Consider the following 20,822-nt stretch of genomic DNA (forward strand, 5'->3'; position numbering starts at 1 on the left):
GCATTAAAATAGCACCTTGGTGGTTAGCGAATTTTAACTTCAATTAATAAATCTGGCATGTAAAAGCGAGTCTTAGTGCTAATAATCATGTTAACGATCAAACAGCCATTTTGTTTCCTAATGTCCTTAAGGGAAACAAATCTGTTAGTTTTACCTGGTCTGGACTACATGTGACTCCAGACCTACAGTAATGCGGCTCATTTTATATTAATTTTCCTCTGAAATAGCAAAGCAAGGTACATAGTTCAAGGGCAATTAGGAATGGGAAGCCATTGCTGACTAGGCCAATATTCCAGAAAAAAGTAAAGAAACATTCAGTGATACTACTTGTTCGGTAGTTGCATTCCCCATTCAATTTACATGACTCTGTTCTGCTTACTGTAGATAGTTTAACTTTAAAGTAAGATTTCATCACAAATTACCAGGCAGTCTGCTAATCTCTACAGTTCATGCACAAAATCTCTGAACTTCTGCCATCCCAAGAAGGAGAAGATGAAAAACTCCAATATTCTGATTATTATGTGCTCTCTGATGTATAGCCAACCAGAATACAACCATATTGATAAGGAACAAACTTATCATGCAGTACTGAGAAATTCCACATTGTCAGAAGTGTGATTTCAGTTAAGAAGTTATACAGAGACAATGTCTGCTCCCTTGGATGGATATCAGAATCCATTTGGCATTATTAAAATAAGAGAAAGGAAGCTCTGCAGGTTCCTGGCCAATATTTATACATCACCAATATTAATTTGAAATGACTAGTGATTTGGTCAGTTACCTAATTATTGCTTTTGAGAGCTTGCTGTATGTGAATTGACTATCATGTTTCCTACATTACAACAATGATTGCATTTCAAAAATGATCCATTATTGTATTGGACGTTGAGTTATCAATCACTGGCAACTTCTGGTTCAGGTTTGATGCTGCTACTCTGTTGTATGCTGAGTGTATAATTGACTCTGATAGAAGAAAGACCTTTCCTCAAACAGAAGAACTGCTTGAGTGGTTAACAAGAGGCAATTTATGATGTTAAGGCAATATGTATAGGTTACATTGGCTAGTTAGGCATAATTCCTTAAGACTTTCAGGAGTCAGAAATATGCTCTGTTTCAATCAGGACTTCATGTTAGACCACTTCTCTACACCCAAAGTGTGTGTGATATCATCAGATGGGGTGGAGCTCAGTACTGCTTTAGCATTAGCTGGCATAGGCATGATGGGCTGAAGTGCCTGTTTCTGTGATGTGTGACCCTATGACTCTATAACCCTTTAATAAGTGCAATTTATCTGTCTGTGTGAACTATCTTGTGCATCCATATGAAGAAAGGTTCTAAGGAATGTTCTGTACACTGAAGAAGTTTGTGTAACCAGAGCTTCAGTCTTCCTCAATGAACATTATATCATGTCAATAATGAATAGGAACATGTAGGTTCTTAATAAAATCTCTGGGACCAGCATTTGCTCGTGCCATCTGTAGTGCAGGATCGTTATATTAGTCCTGGCTTTCACCCTCAGCTATTTGGAAAAATGCATGTATTATCATTTCACATAAGGCAAGACTACATGAACACATGTCCTAGGACTATATTCTCTAACCTAATCTGTAGCACTCTGAGTATGATGGCATCCTGAAGTTCCATGAAAAGAAACTTTATTTTGAAATTAAAGAGATTGAGTTGGTTATAATATGTGAAACAAAATGTGGGTTGATGCTTTTGGAGGTTCTTGTCTTTCAGACAAGATGTTAAACTGAGACCACATAAATTTGTTCATGATCTTTGAATATCCTAAATCACTTAATGGACAATGATATACTTTTGAAGTGGAAAACTTGTAGTTTTTCTTTACACTATACACAGGTTTGATAATGTGGGAGGATAATCTGTTTTGATGATATTGGTTGAAGGATGAATTTTGGGTATGACCCCAGGGAGAACTCCCAGGTTCTTCCAATTGTTCAGCAGGATCTTTAATGTTTCATCTGAAAGATGGCATCTCTGACAGTGCTGCACTCCTTCAGCACTGCAATGAATTGTCAGCTGAGATTATGTGCTCAGTTCTCTGGTGGATGTTTAAAGTGGTGTGTGTGTGTGTGTGTGTGTGTGTGTGTGTGTGTGTGTGTGTGTGTGTGTATCAAACCCTGTTTTGCACAACAGCCAAAAATAAATTTCAATTATCTTCCTCCAGTCCTCCAATATTTATCTATTGCAGTTTGTAGATTGTCACAGAATGTCTTCACTGCAACATATTTCACAACAACCTGCACAGCAGAGTCGTATTTTATAGTACATTTGCAGTATTTTCAGTTTCAACATAATTTCCATTTTTTTTTAAGAGACTCAAGTGAATATTAACTGCCCACTGCGAATCCAAATGTTGCCCCTTTCCACTCTCAGTGAAGAGTACTGGAGATACCATTTGTGGCCTCCTCTCTCACTCTTCCCCTCTGTCCCACTCCCCTCCACCATTTTGTCTTTGAGGCACAGTGTAGACAATGAGGGTCAATTGTTCTATGATTGCATCACATCTGAGTTTACCTCACCTCACACATTCAGCATTTGGTTATCTGCAGCAGTCAGGGGAGAATATCCAACTGATTGTTATAATCATAGACTGGAGTTTAAACCATAGAGTCATGAAGTCTAATGCTTTATGCCAGAACTCCCAAAGTGGGAGTTGGGACTCCATGGTGGTCACAGGCAAAAAGATTTGGGATCATGACTAAGTTACAACAGCTGCGCTGTGTCTCTAACAGATTGAGCCTTCCCCAAACTTGCAGGCCTCTTTCCCTTTCAAACCCCCTCCCCTTACATTTCTCATTTAAGAGCCACAGTGATATTCAAGCAACAAAATGGGGGTCACAGTGGGAAATATTTTGAGAAGCACTTATTTCTAGCATACTGTTAAATAAAGAAAACTCTGCATTTATTTAGCTCATTTCACAGTCGAGGATCTGAAAATGCTTTCAAACCAGCGATGTACTTTTGAAATCGTAGTCATAGTTGTAATGTGGAAAACAGAGAAGTTAACTTAGTATGTAGTAAATTCCTCTCAGAATCAAGAAATAACAACTTTTAATATTGAAGGTGTTTGAAGAATAAATATTAGCCAGGACACTGGGGATAATCCCCCCCGCTTATCTTAAAACAGAGATGTGAGATCTGCATTAGTCACCTGATATAATAGGATCTCAGTTTATTATCTCAATGGAAATTTGGCATTTTGTGATATGCCGTACTCCCTTCCTAATGGGCTAGCTTTGTCAAGCTGAATTATTGGACTGTAGTCCCTGGAACAGGTTCTTAAAACCCTCAGTCTGCTCACATGGAGTCAAGCATGTGACCGTTAAACAATAGTCAAAAAATGTGGTGCTGGAAAAGCACAGCCGTTCAGGCAGCATCCGAGGAACAGGAGAGTTGATGTTTTGAGCATAAACTGTTCATCAGGCATTTCTGACAAAGAGCTTATGCTCAAAATATCGACTCTCCTGCTCCTCAGATGCTGTCTGACTGGATGTGTTTTCCCAGCACCACACTCTTTGACTCTGATCTCCAGCATCTGCAGTCCTCACTTTTCCTTCCATTAAACAATAGCTGACACCTCTAATCCTATTGTAATTGTATATATACATTCCTTTTGTTTTGTTGTTTTCGAAATATTTTGTCTGTGTATACTCATGTCACTGAATAGAAAAAAGAGAATTTGCCTTGTAGAGCTATCACTCGTAAATGTTTTAATTTATTTTGGTGTATTTTTCACAGCAAACAAGCAATGTGTTTTGAAAAGGACTGCTACACAGGTAAGGCAGCCAAACTATCACAGACACATTCAAATTCTAATCCTGATATATCCTGTAGCCACAGTAGTTAACATGAACTGCTGAGCTGTTTCATTGCCAGGATCTGCCATACTCTGGAACATTAGTGGTCCTTACACACCCTGCCTGATGATCTGTGGTGTGAGTCTGGAATTGATCTCAGTCTCTGCAGAGTGAACTGACCACTGGACTGAAGTGGTAAGCTAGAATTGCTTTTGAGAATTGGATTCTGCACTTTTTCCACTTGAGGTTGCAAAATCCACCTGTACCCACAGGACAACAAAACATCCACGAAGAGCTATTCCTCCAGTTCGTATTCCAAATGTCTCCAACTTAATGTATAACTGTTTTTCTCCCAAGAGCTTACACTCTCGATCACCATTGTGATCCCAACTCAAAAATACCCACAGTGGTATTGGTGTAGTCTAGGTTCATTTCAGCTGTGACTTCTCCATCACAGTCCTACCCAGTTATGTGCAGACTCTTGTAGTTTTGGTTTATGGACAAGAGAAACTAAAATTGTTCTCTTCATAAAAAAAATTTCAAAGTAGACTTTCCAGATCAATTCAAAATTATGTCTGTTGTTGTGGTTCTGTTCGCCGAGCTGGGAGTTTTTCTTGCAAACGTTTCGTCCCCTTTCTAGGTGACATCTTCAGTGCTTGGGAGCCTCCTGTGAAGCGCTTCTGTGCTGATTCCTCCGGCATTTATACTGGTTTGAATCTGCCGCTTCCAGTTGTCAGTAGCTGTCCGCCACAGTGGCCGGTATATGGGGTCTATGTCGGTGTGTCTGTTGATCGAATTTGTGGATGAGTGCCATGCTTCTAGGAATTCCCTGGCTGTTCTCTGTTTGGCCTGTCCTATAATGGTGGTGTTGTCCCAATCGAATTCATGTTGTTTGTCATCTGAGTGCATGGCTATTAGGGATAGCTGGTCGTGTCATTTCATGGCCAGTTGGTGTTCATGGATGCGGGTCATTAGCTGTCTTCCTGTTTGTCCTATGTAGTGTTTTGTGCAGTCCTTGCATGGGATTTTGTAAACCACGTTGGTTTTGCTCATGCTGGGAATCGGGTCCTTTGTCCTGGTGAGTTGTTGTCTGAGAGTGGCTGTTGGTTTGTGTGCTGTTATGAGTCCTAGTGGTCGCAGCAGTCTGGCTGTCAGTTCAGAAATGCTCCTGATGTATGGGAGTGTGGCCAGTCCTTTGGGTTGTGGCATGTCCTCATTTCGTTGTCTTTCCCTGTTGCATCTGTTAATGAAATTGCGTGGGTATCCGTTTTTGTTGAATACCTTGTACAGGTGTTCTTCTTCCTCTTTTTGTAGTTCAGGTGTGCTGCAGTGTGTTGTGGCCCTTTTGAATAATGTCCTGATGCAACTTCGTTTATGTGTGTTGGGGTGGTTGCTTTCATAGTTCAGGACTTGGTCTGTGTGTGTGACTTTTCTGTATACCTTCGTGGTGATTTTTCCAATCGGTGTTCTTTGTACCATTACGTCCAGGAATGGGAGCTGGTTGTCCTTTTCTTCCTTTCTCGTGAATCGGATTCCTGTGAGTGTGGCGTTGATGATCCAGTGTGTGTTCTCTATGTCTGTGTTTTTTATGATTACAAAGGTGTCGTCCACGTATCTGATCCATAGTTTGGGTTGTAGTTGCGGTAAAACTGTTTTTTCTAACCTTTGCATAACTGCTTCTGCTATCAGTCCAGAGATCAGTGAGCCCATGGGTGTTCCGTTAATTTGTTCATATATCTGGTTGTTGAATGTGAAGTGTGTTGTGAGGCACAGGTCTAGTAGTTTAAGTATGCCGTCTTTGTTAATAGGTTCAGCGTCCTGCTGTCTGTTATGTCTGTTTGCACACACAAACGAAGTTGCATCAGGACATTATTCAAAAGGGCCACAACACACTGCAGCACACCTGAACTACAAAAAGAGGAAGAACACCTATACAAGGTATTCAACAAAAATGGATACCCACGCAATTTCATTAACAGATGCCGCAGGGAAAGACAATGAAATGAGGACATGCCACAACCCAAAGGACTGGCCACACTCTCATACATCAGGAGCATTTCTGAACTGACAGCCAGACTGCTGCGACCACTAGAACTCATAACAGCACACAAACCAACAGCCACTCTCAGACAACAACTCACCAGGACAAAGGACCCGATACCCAGCATGAGCAAAACCAACGTGGTTTACAAAATCCCATGCAAGGACTGCACAAAACACTACATGGGACAAACAGGAAGACAGCTAACAACCCGCATCCATGAACACCAACTAGCCACGAAATGACACGACCAGCTATCCCTAGTAGCCATATACTCAGATGACAAACAACATGAATTCGATTGGGTCAACACCACCATTATAGGAGAGGCCAAACAGAGAACAGCCAGGGAATTCCTAGAAGCATGGCACTCATCCACGAATTCGATCAACAGACACATCGACATAGACCCTATATACCGGCCACTGCAGCAGACAGCTACTGACAACTGGAAGCGGCAGATTCAAACCAGTATAAATGCCGGAGGAATCAGCACAGAAGCGCTTCACAGGAGGCTCCCAAGCACTGAAGATGTCACCTAGAAAGGGGACGAAACGTTTGCAAGAAAAACTCCCAGCTCGGCGAACAGAACCACAACAACGAGCACCCGAGCCACAAATCTTCTCACAAACTTTGAATTATGTCCGTATTATGAAAGGGTAAATGAAAGAGAACTATTTCTTGTGGCAGAAGGATCAGTTACGTCAAGAGCAGAGGCAGGTAATAGTGAGGACTGCAGTTGCTGGAGCTCAGAGTCAAAAACATTCCTGATGGTACCAAGCAGTGAGAAAGCTAGAAGGCGAGTGCTCCATGAGCCCTCTCTACCTTCCTGCATTCAGGTGTAGCCAAAGACCACTCATTAGTTTTGTTCCCACCCAGAGTCATAGACTGGTTCCTTTTTGTGTTTTTCAACTCACTGTTTAAAAAGCCTCTGATTGACCTTACAGATTTGAGAGAACCAGTTCCTTGAAACCCTTTTTTGGACTTTACTCTTCCCAGATTAGTGCCAGAGACTCTTTCTACTTCACAGAAAGTAGTGAGCTTTGCTTAATATGAGATATGAGTCTGTGCTGCAAATAACATTTTAGCACTTCTGCTGAACTTGTGGTTTCTGCACACCATATGATATTGTCAGTGCACCTCACTGGTGAACAGCCAAACAGAAAGGGAACAAGAATTCACTCAGTATGCATTTGTCATTGTACTCTGTCTGATTGCTTTGGCTGATATGACAGATGTCCTACAGGTGCAGTTGTGATGTGCATGTCAAGTTACATTTTGAGAGGATATAAATTGGAGATTTATGCAGTGTCCAAACCTTGTATCTGCCCTGGGAGTATTTGGTGAGACAATGCAAATGACATCCCCAAGCAAAACAATGACCCCTTAAAGCATTTGTCTCTTCCTGCAGATGATGAGGCTGCGCTGCTGAGTGAGATCCTTCCTCCTTTGTCATGGTCAAATTCCTCAGCAGCTTCTACTTCGTCCCCATCACAGAGGACAAAGGCAAAAGGCAAGACTTAGTAAAAGGATCGTGAAACACCAGGCACAGAAACTGGGAGGGGTAGATGAACAAAGACACCTGATTCAGTTGAGCAAAAAGCTTAGATAGTAATTGGGTTGTATAGAGTAAGAGTGGTAACAGGGATGTAGTGGAAAGATGGTGTACCAAAAATCAGGAGGGATTCAAATATTAAGGTAAAAACTTCAAGGTGTTAGGTGATTTGTTAGGGTAATCATTCAATAAGGTTTGCAGCAGACAGGCATCTATGATATGAATGAGCTAAAGTTCACAGACTGCAATGGTTGTGACTTGTCTCCTTAATTGAACAAGATGCCTGCTTCCATGCCAATTAAGTGGCATCCAGTCCCAAACAAGGACTGTCTTTCCTCCCCAACCCTTGATGGGCAAGTAGATACCCAGAAACCACCTTATCTGTTGTCTCCCACTGTAGCCCTTACCTCCCACCAAGTCAAATTCAGCCCCATGTCTTTGGATCATGATGACAAATTGCAGAGTATAGATAAGAAAGAGGGATCTCCAGGGGAAACAACACAAGGGTGAGAAGAGAAGCCTGTTTCTGAAAATACTTTGCTCTGTTTCAATTTGACCACCAGATAGTCAAGATTAGAACCAAGCAGACAGTCTTCTGCCAAGGTTGCCAATGGGGCAATGGAAGAGTATAATGTGGTCACTTGTGTCAGAAGCTTCAGAAAGAATATTGAAGGGATGGAGAGGGGTGGATAATGCAGAATTGTCATCACCAAAGAGGCTATCCTTTTATGACTGACGAAAATTATTTTGACGTAGCAATTAGGGAAATATTTTCAGTTGTTATGAATGTGGGAGCTAATATGGCCGAGGGAGCAAATAATTTATATGGTTTAGGCAGAATAGAAGGGTAGTGAATTGGGAGAATAGAGGGGGAAATGATCCATATTGGAAATTTGTATCAAAGAGAATGAAAGCTTAGTGGGTGAAGAATATTATGGTGAGAAAGGCTTGCAGTGGAACATAAGTTTGTAATTGAAAGAGCTTACATATAATGAGCAGCTAGAAGCAAAAATAATCAGAATAGTGTTAGAAACAGAAAAATGGTAGTGGGAGGACTTTAATGTAAATGGCTGTTAGAATATTTGATCCTGACCAAAGCAATTACTGAAGGTGAGAAAATCTCAATATTTGGGAGGAAATTAGATAAACATTTGACGGACAACATCAAACATATAGGGACTAAGGAGAAAAATGAGATTAGAATGGTGATCTCCAACTTGGCATTATATGGACATAAGAATTTACCACCGAAGCAGCTTCCTATGATTCTATGATGTTTCAGGGGTTACTATAATACATTTAGCATTTGCCTTGTTGTTGTATTTGTGTGTCTCCAGACTCAAGTATCAGTGATGCTGAGCTCATGTCCACTATGGTGAAACGGCTGACCGATATGGAACAGCGGGTCCGAAGCCAGGCACAGGAGATCAGCAGGAAGGTAAGGCAGGTTTCCAGACAATGCCAGGCAGGAATTTCCCAACTGATGTCATGAAAGAATTTCTCAGCTATCCACTCTGTCATAACACTGAGACATTGGAATATTTTCTTTATCATATTGTCTCTCTTTTGACAGAACCAGAAAATTGCTGTGTTGGAAGAAAAGCTGAGTTTACTCCAGCTGTCCAATGGTAAAGGCCTTTACATTACTATAAATAAAATAATGTCCAGTGCTAATGCTGTATATCAAAGATGTTGTGCAGTGTGGTGAGAAGTTTTGCAGAGGCTATGCCTTATATTTATAGTTGCCATGATGCAACTGCAGCATCGTAAATGTGCTAATGATGCAAAACTCACTGTCTAGATGGTAGACCTTTATGGTTACACCTCTACTGAATATTCTGCATCCTTTAGGAAAGATATCAATACCTTGAGTTAGTGCAGAGGGAATTTATCAGAAGTTAAGTATTTTAGATAAAATTAGAGCAGCTGGGGTTGGTCTGAGAGCAAAGAGGGGGACTTAGGAGAGGTGTTTTTTGATGGGATAAACAGGGAGAAAGTTTCTGTTGGTTTTACACAGATAATCTGGGACAAAATGGGAAGACTTTTCTGCAGAGAATTGTTAATCAGAGACAGCACTAACTAGATAGAGGTATCTTAGCTGAGGATAGCTTCGGATAGAGCTGTTTTGATTTGGAAGCCTTTTTTTTCATTAATCCTGTTTCTCTTTATTCTTTTCTTGTAATAGCTGATAAACCCAAAAGAAAGCAGGAGTTGGAAAAATTACATCAGCTTCAGAATCAAGTGTGGGAAATGGAGGTAAGAGGTTCACCTATGCATTGGAACCAAGTTTCATCACACCATCACCCACTCAAAGTCCTTCTTGGTTTTCACTGTTACCTTACAGAGTATAATGGGTTATGTTAATTTTGCTGTGCTAATTAGTAGACTGTAACACCAGTGATGTCAGATTTTGATACATTGCATGGAACTGAGACTTGAGTGTATATGGTTCCAAGGGTGACCTCTGTACGCCGTCTTATATATAATGGGATCAGTGGTTAGCACTACTGCCTCACAGCACCATGGACCCGGGTTCGATTCCAGCCTCAGGCAACTGTTTGTGTGGAATTTGCACATTCTCTCAGCATGGGTTTCCTCTGGGTGCTGCGGTTTCCTCCCCACAGTCCAAAGATGTGCAGGTCAGGTGTATTGGCCATGCTAAATTTGCCCATTGTGTTCAGAGATGTGTAGGTCAGGTCCATTAGTCAGGGGAAATGGATGTAGGTTTGCTAGCTGAGCTGGAAGGTTCATTTCCAGATGTTTCATCACCCTAGTAAGTAACATCTTCAGTGGGCCTCAGGCAAAGCATTGTACATGATTCCTGCTTTCTATTTATATGTTATACATCTCGGAAATGACTGCCAGACTACTCAGACCCCTTGGCATCATGGTAGCCCACAAATTCACCAACACATTAAAACAGCAGCTAATGAACCTGAAAGACCCTATACAGACACCAAGCAAAACTAATGTCATTTACAAAATACCGTGTAAGAACAGTAACAAACACTACATTGGACAAACAGGCAGAAAACTAGCCACCAGGTTACATGAACACCAACTAGCCACAAAACAACATGACCCTCTCTCACTAGTGTCCTTACATACAGATAAGGAAGGACACCACTTCGACTAGGACAACACATCCATCTTAGGACAAGCCAAACAGAGACACGCACAAGAATTCCGAGAAGCATGGCATTCCAACTGGAACTCTACCAACAAACACATCGAGTTAGAGGTTTGTGCGAAGATTTGTAGCTCAGGTGCTCGTTGTTGTGGTTCTGTTCGCCGAGCTGGAAGTTTTTGTTGCAAACGTTTCGTCCCCTGGCTAGGAGACATCATCAGTGCTCTGGAGCCTCCTTCGAAGCGCTTCTGTGATGTTTCTTCCGGTATTTATAGTGGTCTGTCCTTGCCGCTTCCGGGTGTCAGTTTCAGCTGTCCGCTGTAGTGGTTGGTATATTGGGTCCAGGTCGATGTGTTTGTTGATGGAGTTTGTGGATGAATGCCATTCATCCACAAACTCCATCAACAAACACATCGACCTGGACCCAATATACCAACCACTACAGCGGACAGCTGAAACTGACACCCGGAAGCGGCAAGGACAGACCACTATAAATACCGGAAGAAACATCACAGAAGCGCTTCAAAGGAGGCTCCAGAGCACTGATGATGTCTCCTAGCCAGGGGACGAAACGTTTGCAACAAAAACTTCCAGCTCGGTGAACAGAACCACAACATCGAGTTAGACCCCATCTACCACCCCATGAGGAAATTAAAACAGGAAATGGCATCACCACAGGAAATGATATCACCACAGAAAATGGCATCACCAACTCAAAGAAACCCAAACATATAAATAGAAAGCAGGAATCATGTACAGTGCTTTGCCTGAGGCCTACTGAAGATGTTACCTAGTAGGATGATGAAACATCTGGAAATGAACCTTCCAGCTCAGGGAGCAAACCTACATCCAGAACCTCAACCTGAACTACAAACCTTCTCAAAACTCGCTCAGGGGAAATGTAGAGCAATAGGATAGAGGAATGGGTCTGAATGGGTTACCCTTCAGTGGGTCGTCGTGGACTTGTTATCCACACTGTAGGGATTCTATAAATGACGAATTTTGTTGATCTTTACTGGCTTGGGTTTTGTCTGACCTTTTGTCAGACAAGATCTTGATGCATGTTGGCAGCAATTTCTAGACCCTTTGATAGAACTTCCAAACTATGGAAGGTTAGAAAATAATACAGTAGTCGCCTATGTAGTGGGAATTCTCAGGGAATATCTAAAGGAGTAAACAGATCTTAGGATGGGTTGATTTCGTGGATGGAGAAATTCCAGAATTGATCAGCCAGACATCTGGAGACCAGGAAAACCCCACAAAAAAGAAGGTTTCAAGGATTACTAGTCAAGATTGCAGAAAGCATTAAATGAGAGAATCAGTGATCTGAACAGTGAATTTTCGGCAAATAACCATAAGAAAGAGCAGATTAATTCATCATCAGCACCATTTTATAACAGCTGATTACAGGTAAACAGCGAACCATAGCGTCCCTACTGTGTGGAAGCAGGCCAGTCTGCCCATCGAGTCTGCACTAATTCTCCAAATAGCGGCCCATCCAGACCCATCCCTCTGCATTGCCCATGGCTAATCCACTCAGCTTGCACATCTTTGGACTGTGGGCAGAAACCGGAGCACCTGGCGGAAACCCACACAGATACAGGGAGAATGTGCAAACTCCACACAGACAGTTGCCAAAGTTGTAATTGGACTCATGTCCTTTGCACTGTGAGGCAGCAGTGCTGACCACTGAGCCACCATGTCACCCCACAGAGATTGGAAATGAAAGGGTGCGCAGAAATACAGAAATCTGCAAATATAAAGCATGGAAATGAAGAACCCATAGTCATCTCTAATGCTTCAGCGAAAAAGGATCCCACCAGCAGAAGCTGTGCTCAGCCAATATTACTGAAGGTCATGAGCACAGTGAACAAAGCTATGTCAGAACAAGGTCTAAAGGACAAGAAGTTAAAACAGACCTCAACAGTCTGCAATTGTTAAAGGATTTGAGGATGCTGAGGAGCATGTTTTCTTCTTTGAGAATATAGCAGACCCACCAGACAATGTCTGGTAGGAGAAAGTGAGGTCTGCAGATGCTGGAGATCAGAGCTGAAAATGTGTTGCTGGAAAAGCGCAGGTTAGGCAGCATCCAAGGAACAGGAGATTCGACGTTTCGGGCATAAGCCCTTCTTCAGGTACCCAGATGTCTGCTACCCAGATTTAACAGACCAAATAGAGGATTTCTGCTATCCTGATTTCACAGACCTTCAAGACAAATACAAATTTTCCCAAAGCATAATTAATGGCGAAATAAACTAATTTTATTTTTGATACAGGAGAAACAGTATTCATTCTTTCGGATGCTAACATGGCCTAATCCTGAGCTTCTTCAACGATTTAATATTCAACTGCAGGGTTTCAGAACTATTCCAGTAAGAGTGCAAGGTCAGATCACTCCTGTTCTTTGTTATAAAGGGAGAGAGGTTACTGGTACTGTGGACGAAATCTTTCCAGGCCCTGAACAATGTGGCAATAGTGAGAAATTTGGGAGACATTTGGAATGAAGCTTATGTTGACATTTTGAAAAATAAGTCACCTTTTCCAATCAAGTCCCAAACTTTGATGTGAGTTTCTCACTAGTGAGCAACAAGGGGGATATTAGTAGGCCATTATCACTCTCATCACGACCTAATATTGCCTCATTATCACTGAGGCTCCCATTCCCCCATCCATTGGGAAGAAACTAGGTTCCAAAAAGTCCCATAAGGCAAATTTGAGCAAGAACTGGCTACTCCAGCTCACATGGGTTCATCTATTGATAAAGTCACAGTTCATCTATAGAGTTGTGTTATGTAATGCTTTCAATGCAGCACTTGTGAGACATTGGCATCTCTGGCTGACCAACATTTATTGCTTGTCCCTAGTTGCACATAAGGAGGTGGCAGTGAACTGCCTTCTTCAGCTGCTGAAGTCCATGTGCTGTAATAGATCCTCAATGCCATTAGGTAGGGAATTCCAAAAGTTCATCCAACGGTACTGAAGGAACGATGATACACAGAGGATCCTCGATTATTGGAAGGAACGGGCGGGGAGTAGTTTGTTTGGATAATCGAATTCCGGATAATCGAATGCCAGATAATTGAGGTTCCTCTGTATTTCCAAGTCAAGATGATGAGTGGCTTGGAGGGGAATTGGGTGGTGGTGTCCCTGCTGTCTGCTGCTCTAATCCTTTGAGATGAAAATGGTTATCCATTTGAAAGGTGCTGTGTGAGGAGCTAAGGTGAATTTCTGCAGTGCATTTTTGTATACACTTCTGCTACTGAGTGGTGAAAGGAGTGGACTTTCTTTGGACATGGTACCAATCAAGTTCACTACTTTGTCCTGGATGGTGTAAAGCTTCTTGGGTGTTGTTGGATCACTACTCATCCAGGCAGTAGGGAGTATTGTTTCAATTCGTATCTTCATAAGGGTGCTGTTCTTCAAAAACTATTATGATGGGCTGAATGGCCTCCTGTGGCATATCATTAGATGTTAGCATGCGGTTTTTGGTTCATTTTCAGAGATTTCTTGAAATAAATTATTACAGTCCATTTAAAAATCAACCAAAAATAAGAACAAGGATGGAGAAGTGTGCTGAAATGTTTATGGCTTTATTTTCTAGAAATTCCTGAGTGATTATGGGATGATTTGGGTTGGTTCAGAAAAGGATGAGACCAGCAATGTGTATTTGAAGGAAGAGGAAGAGCCGCAGGAACTTCCCAATCCCAGTGAGCTACCTTCACACCCAGGTAAATTGTACAGTTACTAGATGTAGTACTTGGTTGGATTTGTTTTGCAGCACAACATGAGGACTGTCACAGTGATTCAGGGAGCTTGTGATCTTGAAGAGGGTTCAGCACAGACCCTGGCTGTCTAAATACAGGTATTTGGCCTGAAACTTCCTCAAAACTTCCACTTCTCTTTTTTAATTTAAAAAAAGAAAATGAATCAAAACTCCTTGATATGGATTCAACATCTGAAAGTGGATTAACTGGATAGATTTTTCAAGCAAATGATGGTTTCAAAACCTTAGAAACAAAGGGGACTGTATGATTAAAATTGCTTTCTTAAGGATAAAGTAAGTTTGGGAGATTTTTTTTCTTACACTATTTTATTTTAAAACAGGTTTGGATAGAGGCACACCTAAAACCTGATGGTATTTATGCATCACAAGACCTGCCCCCAATCTAGATTCTATTAATATTTCCTTCTATACCTTTCACCCTGTGTGCTTATCCAGGTGCCTTCCCTTAACTATGTGCTATTTGCCAGGCCACTCCTTATGGTAGCAAGATTCGTATAGTCACCACATTCTGGGAAAGACACATTTCCTATATTCAAATTTATTGGATTTATTGTTGATTATCTTTTCGTCATGACAGCTAGTTTTGGACTCCTGAACTGTATATGATGAGTTGTTCATAAATTATATGAGCTGGCACACCTCGTATGGAGCAATTGTGAGCTTGGGGAATGTCAAAGCTCCAGGTGTCCGCTGCCCTAAATTTGCTCAGTGCTTCCTCTCAGCATACCTGGTGCTATGAGCACAAGAGATTTCATTTTACATCTACTCTTCTGCTAGTCAAAGTGGACTAGATTTCCTCCATCTGCTCCCCAGTGTCAATTATATCATTGTAGTACACTAATGCAAAACCAGTATTGTGCTTTTCTGGGTTGTGTAACTCTGTTTGATTCTCTGGCTTTTCTCAAAATTGCAAACCCACCATATTCCTTGAATTCCAGTAAAACAGCCGGATTCTTTGGAGCATTCATTGTTTCCCGTTGCCCTTACTACATTTACCAGCAGCCCTTTGGCACATTGGTCATGGTCATTCTTCATATTACAGATAAGATTATAGACATAAATGCATTAGTGTAGAGGTGGTGAATCAACTCCATAGTTCATAAATGGTTGACATGGAGTCAGGCAAAAATCACACGGTCCATCCCTGAGGTGCTGAGCTAGCTCATCTCAGTCAGATTGTAATTGGAAAGCTCCACTTGGCCTCAATATCCATGGAAGGGTGGGGCAAGGTAATGTCAGCCATAACTTTGGTTCCTGTATAATGACTGGACACTGTCATTTTATCACACTCAGTCGTGACCCCTCTTCCTCAACCTTCAGGTCTCTGATTAAGAACAAATGATTTGATTTGATTTATTATCATCACAGTGAAAAGTATTATTTTGCGTGCGAACCAAACAATTCATATCTTACATAAGTACATCAGGGTAATAAAACAGAATGCACAATATATATTGCAGTGTTATAGCTACTGTGAAGGTGCAGAGAAAGATCAATCTAACATATGTGGTCCAGTCATAAGTTTGATTACAGTGGGGAAAAAGCTGTTCTTGAATCTGTTGGTACGTATTTTATATATTCTGCCTGAAGGAAGAGGGTGGAACAGAGTATAACCAGGGTGGGGGAGTGGTAATTGATTATGTTGGCTGCTTTCCCGAGGCAGCGGGAAGTATAGATGACATTGCTCCTTACATTAAGACTGAAGCCAAGATGTAGAGCAACCTTCATAAAATAGCATTTAGTTATGTTCAAATAGTATAGTCATGAATTCCTGAAGCGGTACTTCTTTCAGGAGTAAAGACTTTGTTTCTAACTTTTTTTCACAAGACTAAACCACAGAAACAGTCAGCATACGCTGCAAAAGGACAAGCTTTGTTTTGTGATGCATTGAGTGGAAACTGTGGCTTAGCTCAATTTTACATCACAGAATGACACATTTTCACCTTCAGATCAAACTGCTCAGTCCAACAGACACATCTTTAAAACAGTAGTGAGTTTTCTGATTGGATCATGACATTTTGAGGGAGGAGAAACGAAAGTGATGGCTTATGGACAAGGAACACAAATTCAATCCTTTCCCTCATTGGAGATCCCTCAGTTTATTTCTGTAGTTTCCCTTGAAAGTTTCCTTCAACAAGACAACTTTTCATTATGTAGCATCTTTAATATAAAATATGTTCTGGTGAGCAGAAACAATTGGAAACAAAACAAACCAGATGAAGGACCGAGCACTGAGCTATGGATGGCGAGATTAGGAGTGCTGTACAAAAGCGTTCTTGGAAAGATGTACTTTGAGGAGATGAAGAAAGAAATGGAGACACTCAGAAGTTGAAACAATTATTACACTTCAAACAAGTCTTCATTCGCTATGAAGTGTTTTAACTCGATCTGTGGTTTTGAAAGACACTGTATAGATGCAAATCTTTCTTTTTTTCCTTGAGTCAAGTATATTTCCATGGAATTTCAGAATGGAACATAAAATATATGCACAATTTGGGCAGAAAACAGTGGCAATATATCTATCAACCATTATAGATACTGTAAATTTTCCATTCAAGTGAATGGAATCAATCATCAACTGGATGTGTTGTAGGCTATTAATAGCATTTTGCTTGGAATTTGATCTCATTCCCTCAGGAATACTTTCTCACTCAAGTAGAAAGCCATACACTTCCTAGACATGTCTAAAATTGCGTTTGGTGATGCTGACTTAATAGGTTTTCTATCTTTGATATTGAGCAAAAAGCTGGCAGATGGAGTACAGAAAATGTGAACTTGTCCATTTTGAAAGGAAGAATGGAAAAGCAATATAGTATTTAATTAGAGAGAGAGAGAGAGAGAGAGCAGTGGTAAAGAGGGGTATAAGTGTCTTGATGCATGAATCAAAAAGGTTGATATGCAGAGACAGTAAATTGTTAGAAAGGCAAATGTAATATTAACATTTAATGCAAAGGGAATGGAATATAATTGGAAATTACACAAAAGGTATTCAGGGTGTTGCCAAGACCACATTTGGGATATTGTGTACAGTTATGATCTGTGTACTTCAATAAGGATATAATTGAATTGGAACACTTCCAAGAAGGTTTATTCTACTAATTCCTGGGATGAAGATGCTATCTTAAAAGGAAAGGTTGTGCAGATACATTGATGTTCAGAAGATTGAATGATCCTGAGGGGGCTTGACAGGGTGATGCTGAGAGAATGATTCCCCTTGTGGGGTTTTAGAAGCAGGGTTCGCAGTTTAAAATTAGTGGTCTCTCATTTTAAACTGAGAAAGGAGAGTTTTTATTTTTCTGAGGGTTGTTTGTCTGTGGAATTCTCTTTCTCAGACAGGAATGAGGCTAGGTTATTGAACATGGTTCCATAGATTATTGGACTCAAGGTTTCTGGGAGCTGGCCAAACACAGATCAGCCATAATCTTATTGATTAGTGGAACAGATTAGAAGGCCGAATGGCCTCCTCCAGTGTCTAAATCCTATGTGTGCACTTGTCTTGTGTGTTTTCTTCAAGAGATTAAATAAATGAGAAAAAGCCCTCATGAGGAACGCTTTGAGAGAAGTATTTTGCCTCATTTTCATTTTAAATCTGCTACGTCTTATCCTAAAACTATGATCTCTCATCATAGATTGCCTCACATGAGGAAACATCATCCTATGGTTACTATTTCAATGAGGAACTTTCTTCTTTGAAGTCTTATTCTTGCGTTCTAGTTCTGATAAGCACAAGTTGAAAAGCTTCAACTTCTAGCCTCCGTATTTAATTTTTATGCGACCAAGTCTTTATTTCTTCTTTTTATTTAATTTATTATTTTCTTGTGCATAGATGCCAGATTTAAGTTACCCAAATGCTCCTCATTCCCTGCACCAACAAGCCTTCCCACACCCCTGTCTGTGGTATACCTTCATTAGTGAGCTCTGCCTTCCCCTCCATACCCTGTGATGTCCTGAACCATGCACCCTCACCCTCCACCAAACTGTCACCCATCCCTGACCCCTCCATACTTTTATCGATCCTCACAATGGGTTAAATGCTTTTATATGTTCTTTGAACTTTTACAGATACTGGATTCCTAGAATGATACTAACAAAATAATTTGGAGTGAAGAGATGTCACTGTAGAACTTGTCCAGATTGAAAGTAATAGGGTGGTTTGATATAACAATTGTTTATTACCTGCTTAAAGTGAAGGAGTCATACTCGTTCATGTGCTTCCTTCCTATTGCTATTGCTGTGCCACATTGTCTCACAGCATTCCGTTTGTTTCTACAAGTTACATACTTTCAATATTAATTCTGCCAAAATTGTATTACTTTTAGATGCAGAGGGTTTTTGGTGTCCTTGTGCATGAATTGCAAAAGTTTAGAATGCAGGAATAGCAAGTAATTAGGAAAGGTCACAGAATGGGATGATTTATTGAGAGAGGACTTGAACACAAAAGTAGGGAGGTTATGCTTCACAGGACACTGGTAAGACCACATGTGGAGTACTGTGCACAGTATTGGTCACCTTATTTAAGAACGAATAAGAACATAATAACTAGAAACAGGAATAGTCTGTTTGACCCTGCTCTGCCATTTGATACAATCATGGCCGATCTCATCTTAGCATCAACTCTACTTTCCTGCCCGCTCTCCATAACCTTTCAACCTGTTACTAATTTTAAAAATCTGTCTATTTCCATCTTAAAATTATTCAATGTCCCAGCATCCACCACACTTTGGGGTAGTGAATTCCACAGGTTCATGACCCTTTGAGAGAAGTAATTTTTTCTCATTTTTGTTTTAAATCTAGTACGCTTTATTCGAAAACTATGACCTGTCATTCTAGATTTCCTACATGAGGAAACATCCCTCCTACACGTAATATTTCAATCCCCTTTAGCATCTCATACACCTCAAATAGATCTTCTCTCATTCTCCTAAACTCGAGAGAGTATAGGTCTAAACTGCTTAATCTCTCTGCATATGACAAGCGCCTGTCCTCTGGAGTCAACCTAGTGAACCTCCTCTGAACTGCCTCCAATATAACTGGATCCCTCCTCAAGTAAGGAGAGAAAAACTGTACACAGTACTTTAGGTGCAGTCTCACTAAGGCTTTGTTACAACAATACTTCCCAACTTTTCATTCTATTCCTTTAGCAATACACATCAAAATTCCAATGTAAATGTTTAAGGCAGTTCATAGAAGGTTTACTATCCTACTATCTAGACTGGATCAGATGCCTTATGAGGAAAGCTTGGATAAGTTAAGCTTGTATCCATTGGATTTTAGAACTGTAAGAGGTGACTTGAATGAAGCTTATAAAGTTCTGAAGGGTAGATGTGGAGAGGATATTTCCACTTATGATTCCACTAAGAATCAATATTAAAAAATTATGGTCATCCTTTTAAAACTGAAGCTAAGCACAATTTTTTTCTCAGAGTTGTGAGTCTCTAGAACTCTCTTTGTGAAACTGTTGAATATTTTTAAGGTGGAAGTAGATGGATCCTTCTTCAGCAAGGGCTGAAAGTTTACAGGGATAATCTGGAATATGGATTTGAGGTTGCAGTCAGATTAACCATGTTCTTATTGGAAGGAAGAGCAATCTTGATGAGTAGGCCTGCACATGATCCGTAATTGTATGTTCATATGAACTCTTTTGGCTCGTTTTTGGTCAGAATGTTCCCCCGACCTTGGTTTTGTCATTAGTCATTCTTTTTACACCACTTTTAATTTCACATTGAATATGATAGTGTTGCAGCAAGAGGCTATGTGGTTACTTTCCATATTTACAGGGCTCCGTGTTAGCATTGTTCCTCTCTTTAGTGTTCTCATTGTATGTATCTGGTATTATGCAATCAGTTCTGGACACCTTGTTCACTATTGAAAGCTTTGGGTTTGTGGCAATTTTCCCTATGGGGTGGTATTGTACTAGTCTTGCAAAATGTATATATACAGAGATGTTCATGCATGACTTGTTCAATTTAGAAGTCTAAAGATAACCAGCGTATTTCAACAATCCAGAGGATCTCAGAATGTGATTTAATGATAGACTGGTCACTCACATTGTCAATCGAATGAAAGAGATTAATTTTTGACCAGGATCTTTGTTTTCAAGCAGGGTGAGGGCTGTAAATAGGATTAGTGAACTGAGGTGATGAAAGTAGGCCACATTCGTAACCACATTTTGAAGCAACAAACTTTATTGTGTCAATCGTGATTCTAGCATCGTGCAATCTTTTTTTCATTTCTGATTTTCAATATCTAAAATTACATGGGCGAAGTATTTGTAGGCTGCTATTAGTGAGAAGTTTTGTATGTTAAAAACAGAAAAACCTCATGTCATATTTAATGCTTTTGCCAATTATTTTTAATCACTGGTAAAATTAAAATACTCCTGATGCTAGAAATCTGAAATAACAACAAAGTGGAATCATGGCTGAACAGAAAAACAAATCAATGTTTGGAGTTCAATATAATTCTTCTACACTTCTGTAGAAGATTGTAAA

At 40.5% G+C, this 20,822-nt stretch overlaps 1 protein-coding gene across 1 annotated transcript in view; it reads left to right on the forward strand.

Annotated features, from left to right (window-relative positions):
* The window catches only part of ubxn11 (UBX domain protein 11), a 62,937-nt gene that overhangs the window by 2,538 nt on the left and 39,577 nt on the right, over nucleotides 1-20,822 (forward strand). The window contains exons 3-8 of the mRNA XM_060847177.1: nucleotides 3,766-3,803; nucleotides 7,277-7,378; nucleotides 8,758-8,858; nucleotides 8,994-9,048; nucleotides 9,606-9,676; nucleotides 14,149-14,275. Coding sequence (XP_060703160.1) covers nucleotides 3,766-3,803; nucleotides 7,277-7,378; nucleotides 8,758-8,858; nucleotides 8,994-9,048; nucleotides 9,606-9,676; nucleotides 14,149-14,275 — 494 coding nt within the window. The remainder of the gene's footprint in view (nucleotides 1-3,765; nucleotides 3,804-7,276; nucleotides 7,379-8,757; nucleotides 8,859-8,993; nucleotides 9,049-9,605; nucleotides 9,677-14,148; nucleotides 14,276-20,822) is intronic.

Source organism: Hemiscyllium ocellatum, chromosome 30 (genome assembly GCF_020745735.1).
Source record: "Hemiscyllium ocellatum isolate sHemOce1 chromosome 30, sHemOce1.pat.X.cur, whole genome shotgun sequence".
NCBI classification, from domain to species: domain Eukaryota; kingdom Metazoa; phylum Chordata; class Chondrichthyes; order Orectolobiformes; family Hemiscylliidae; genus Hemiscyllium; species Hemiscyllium ocellatum.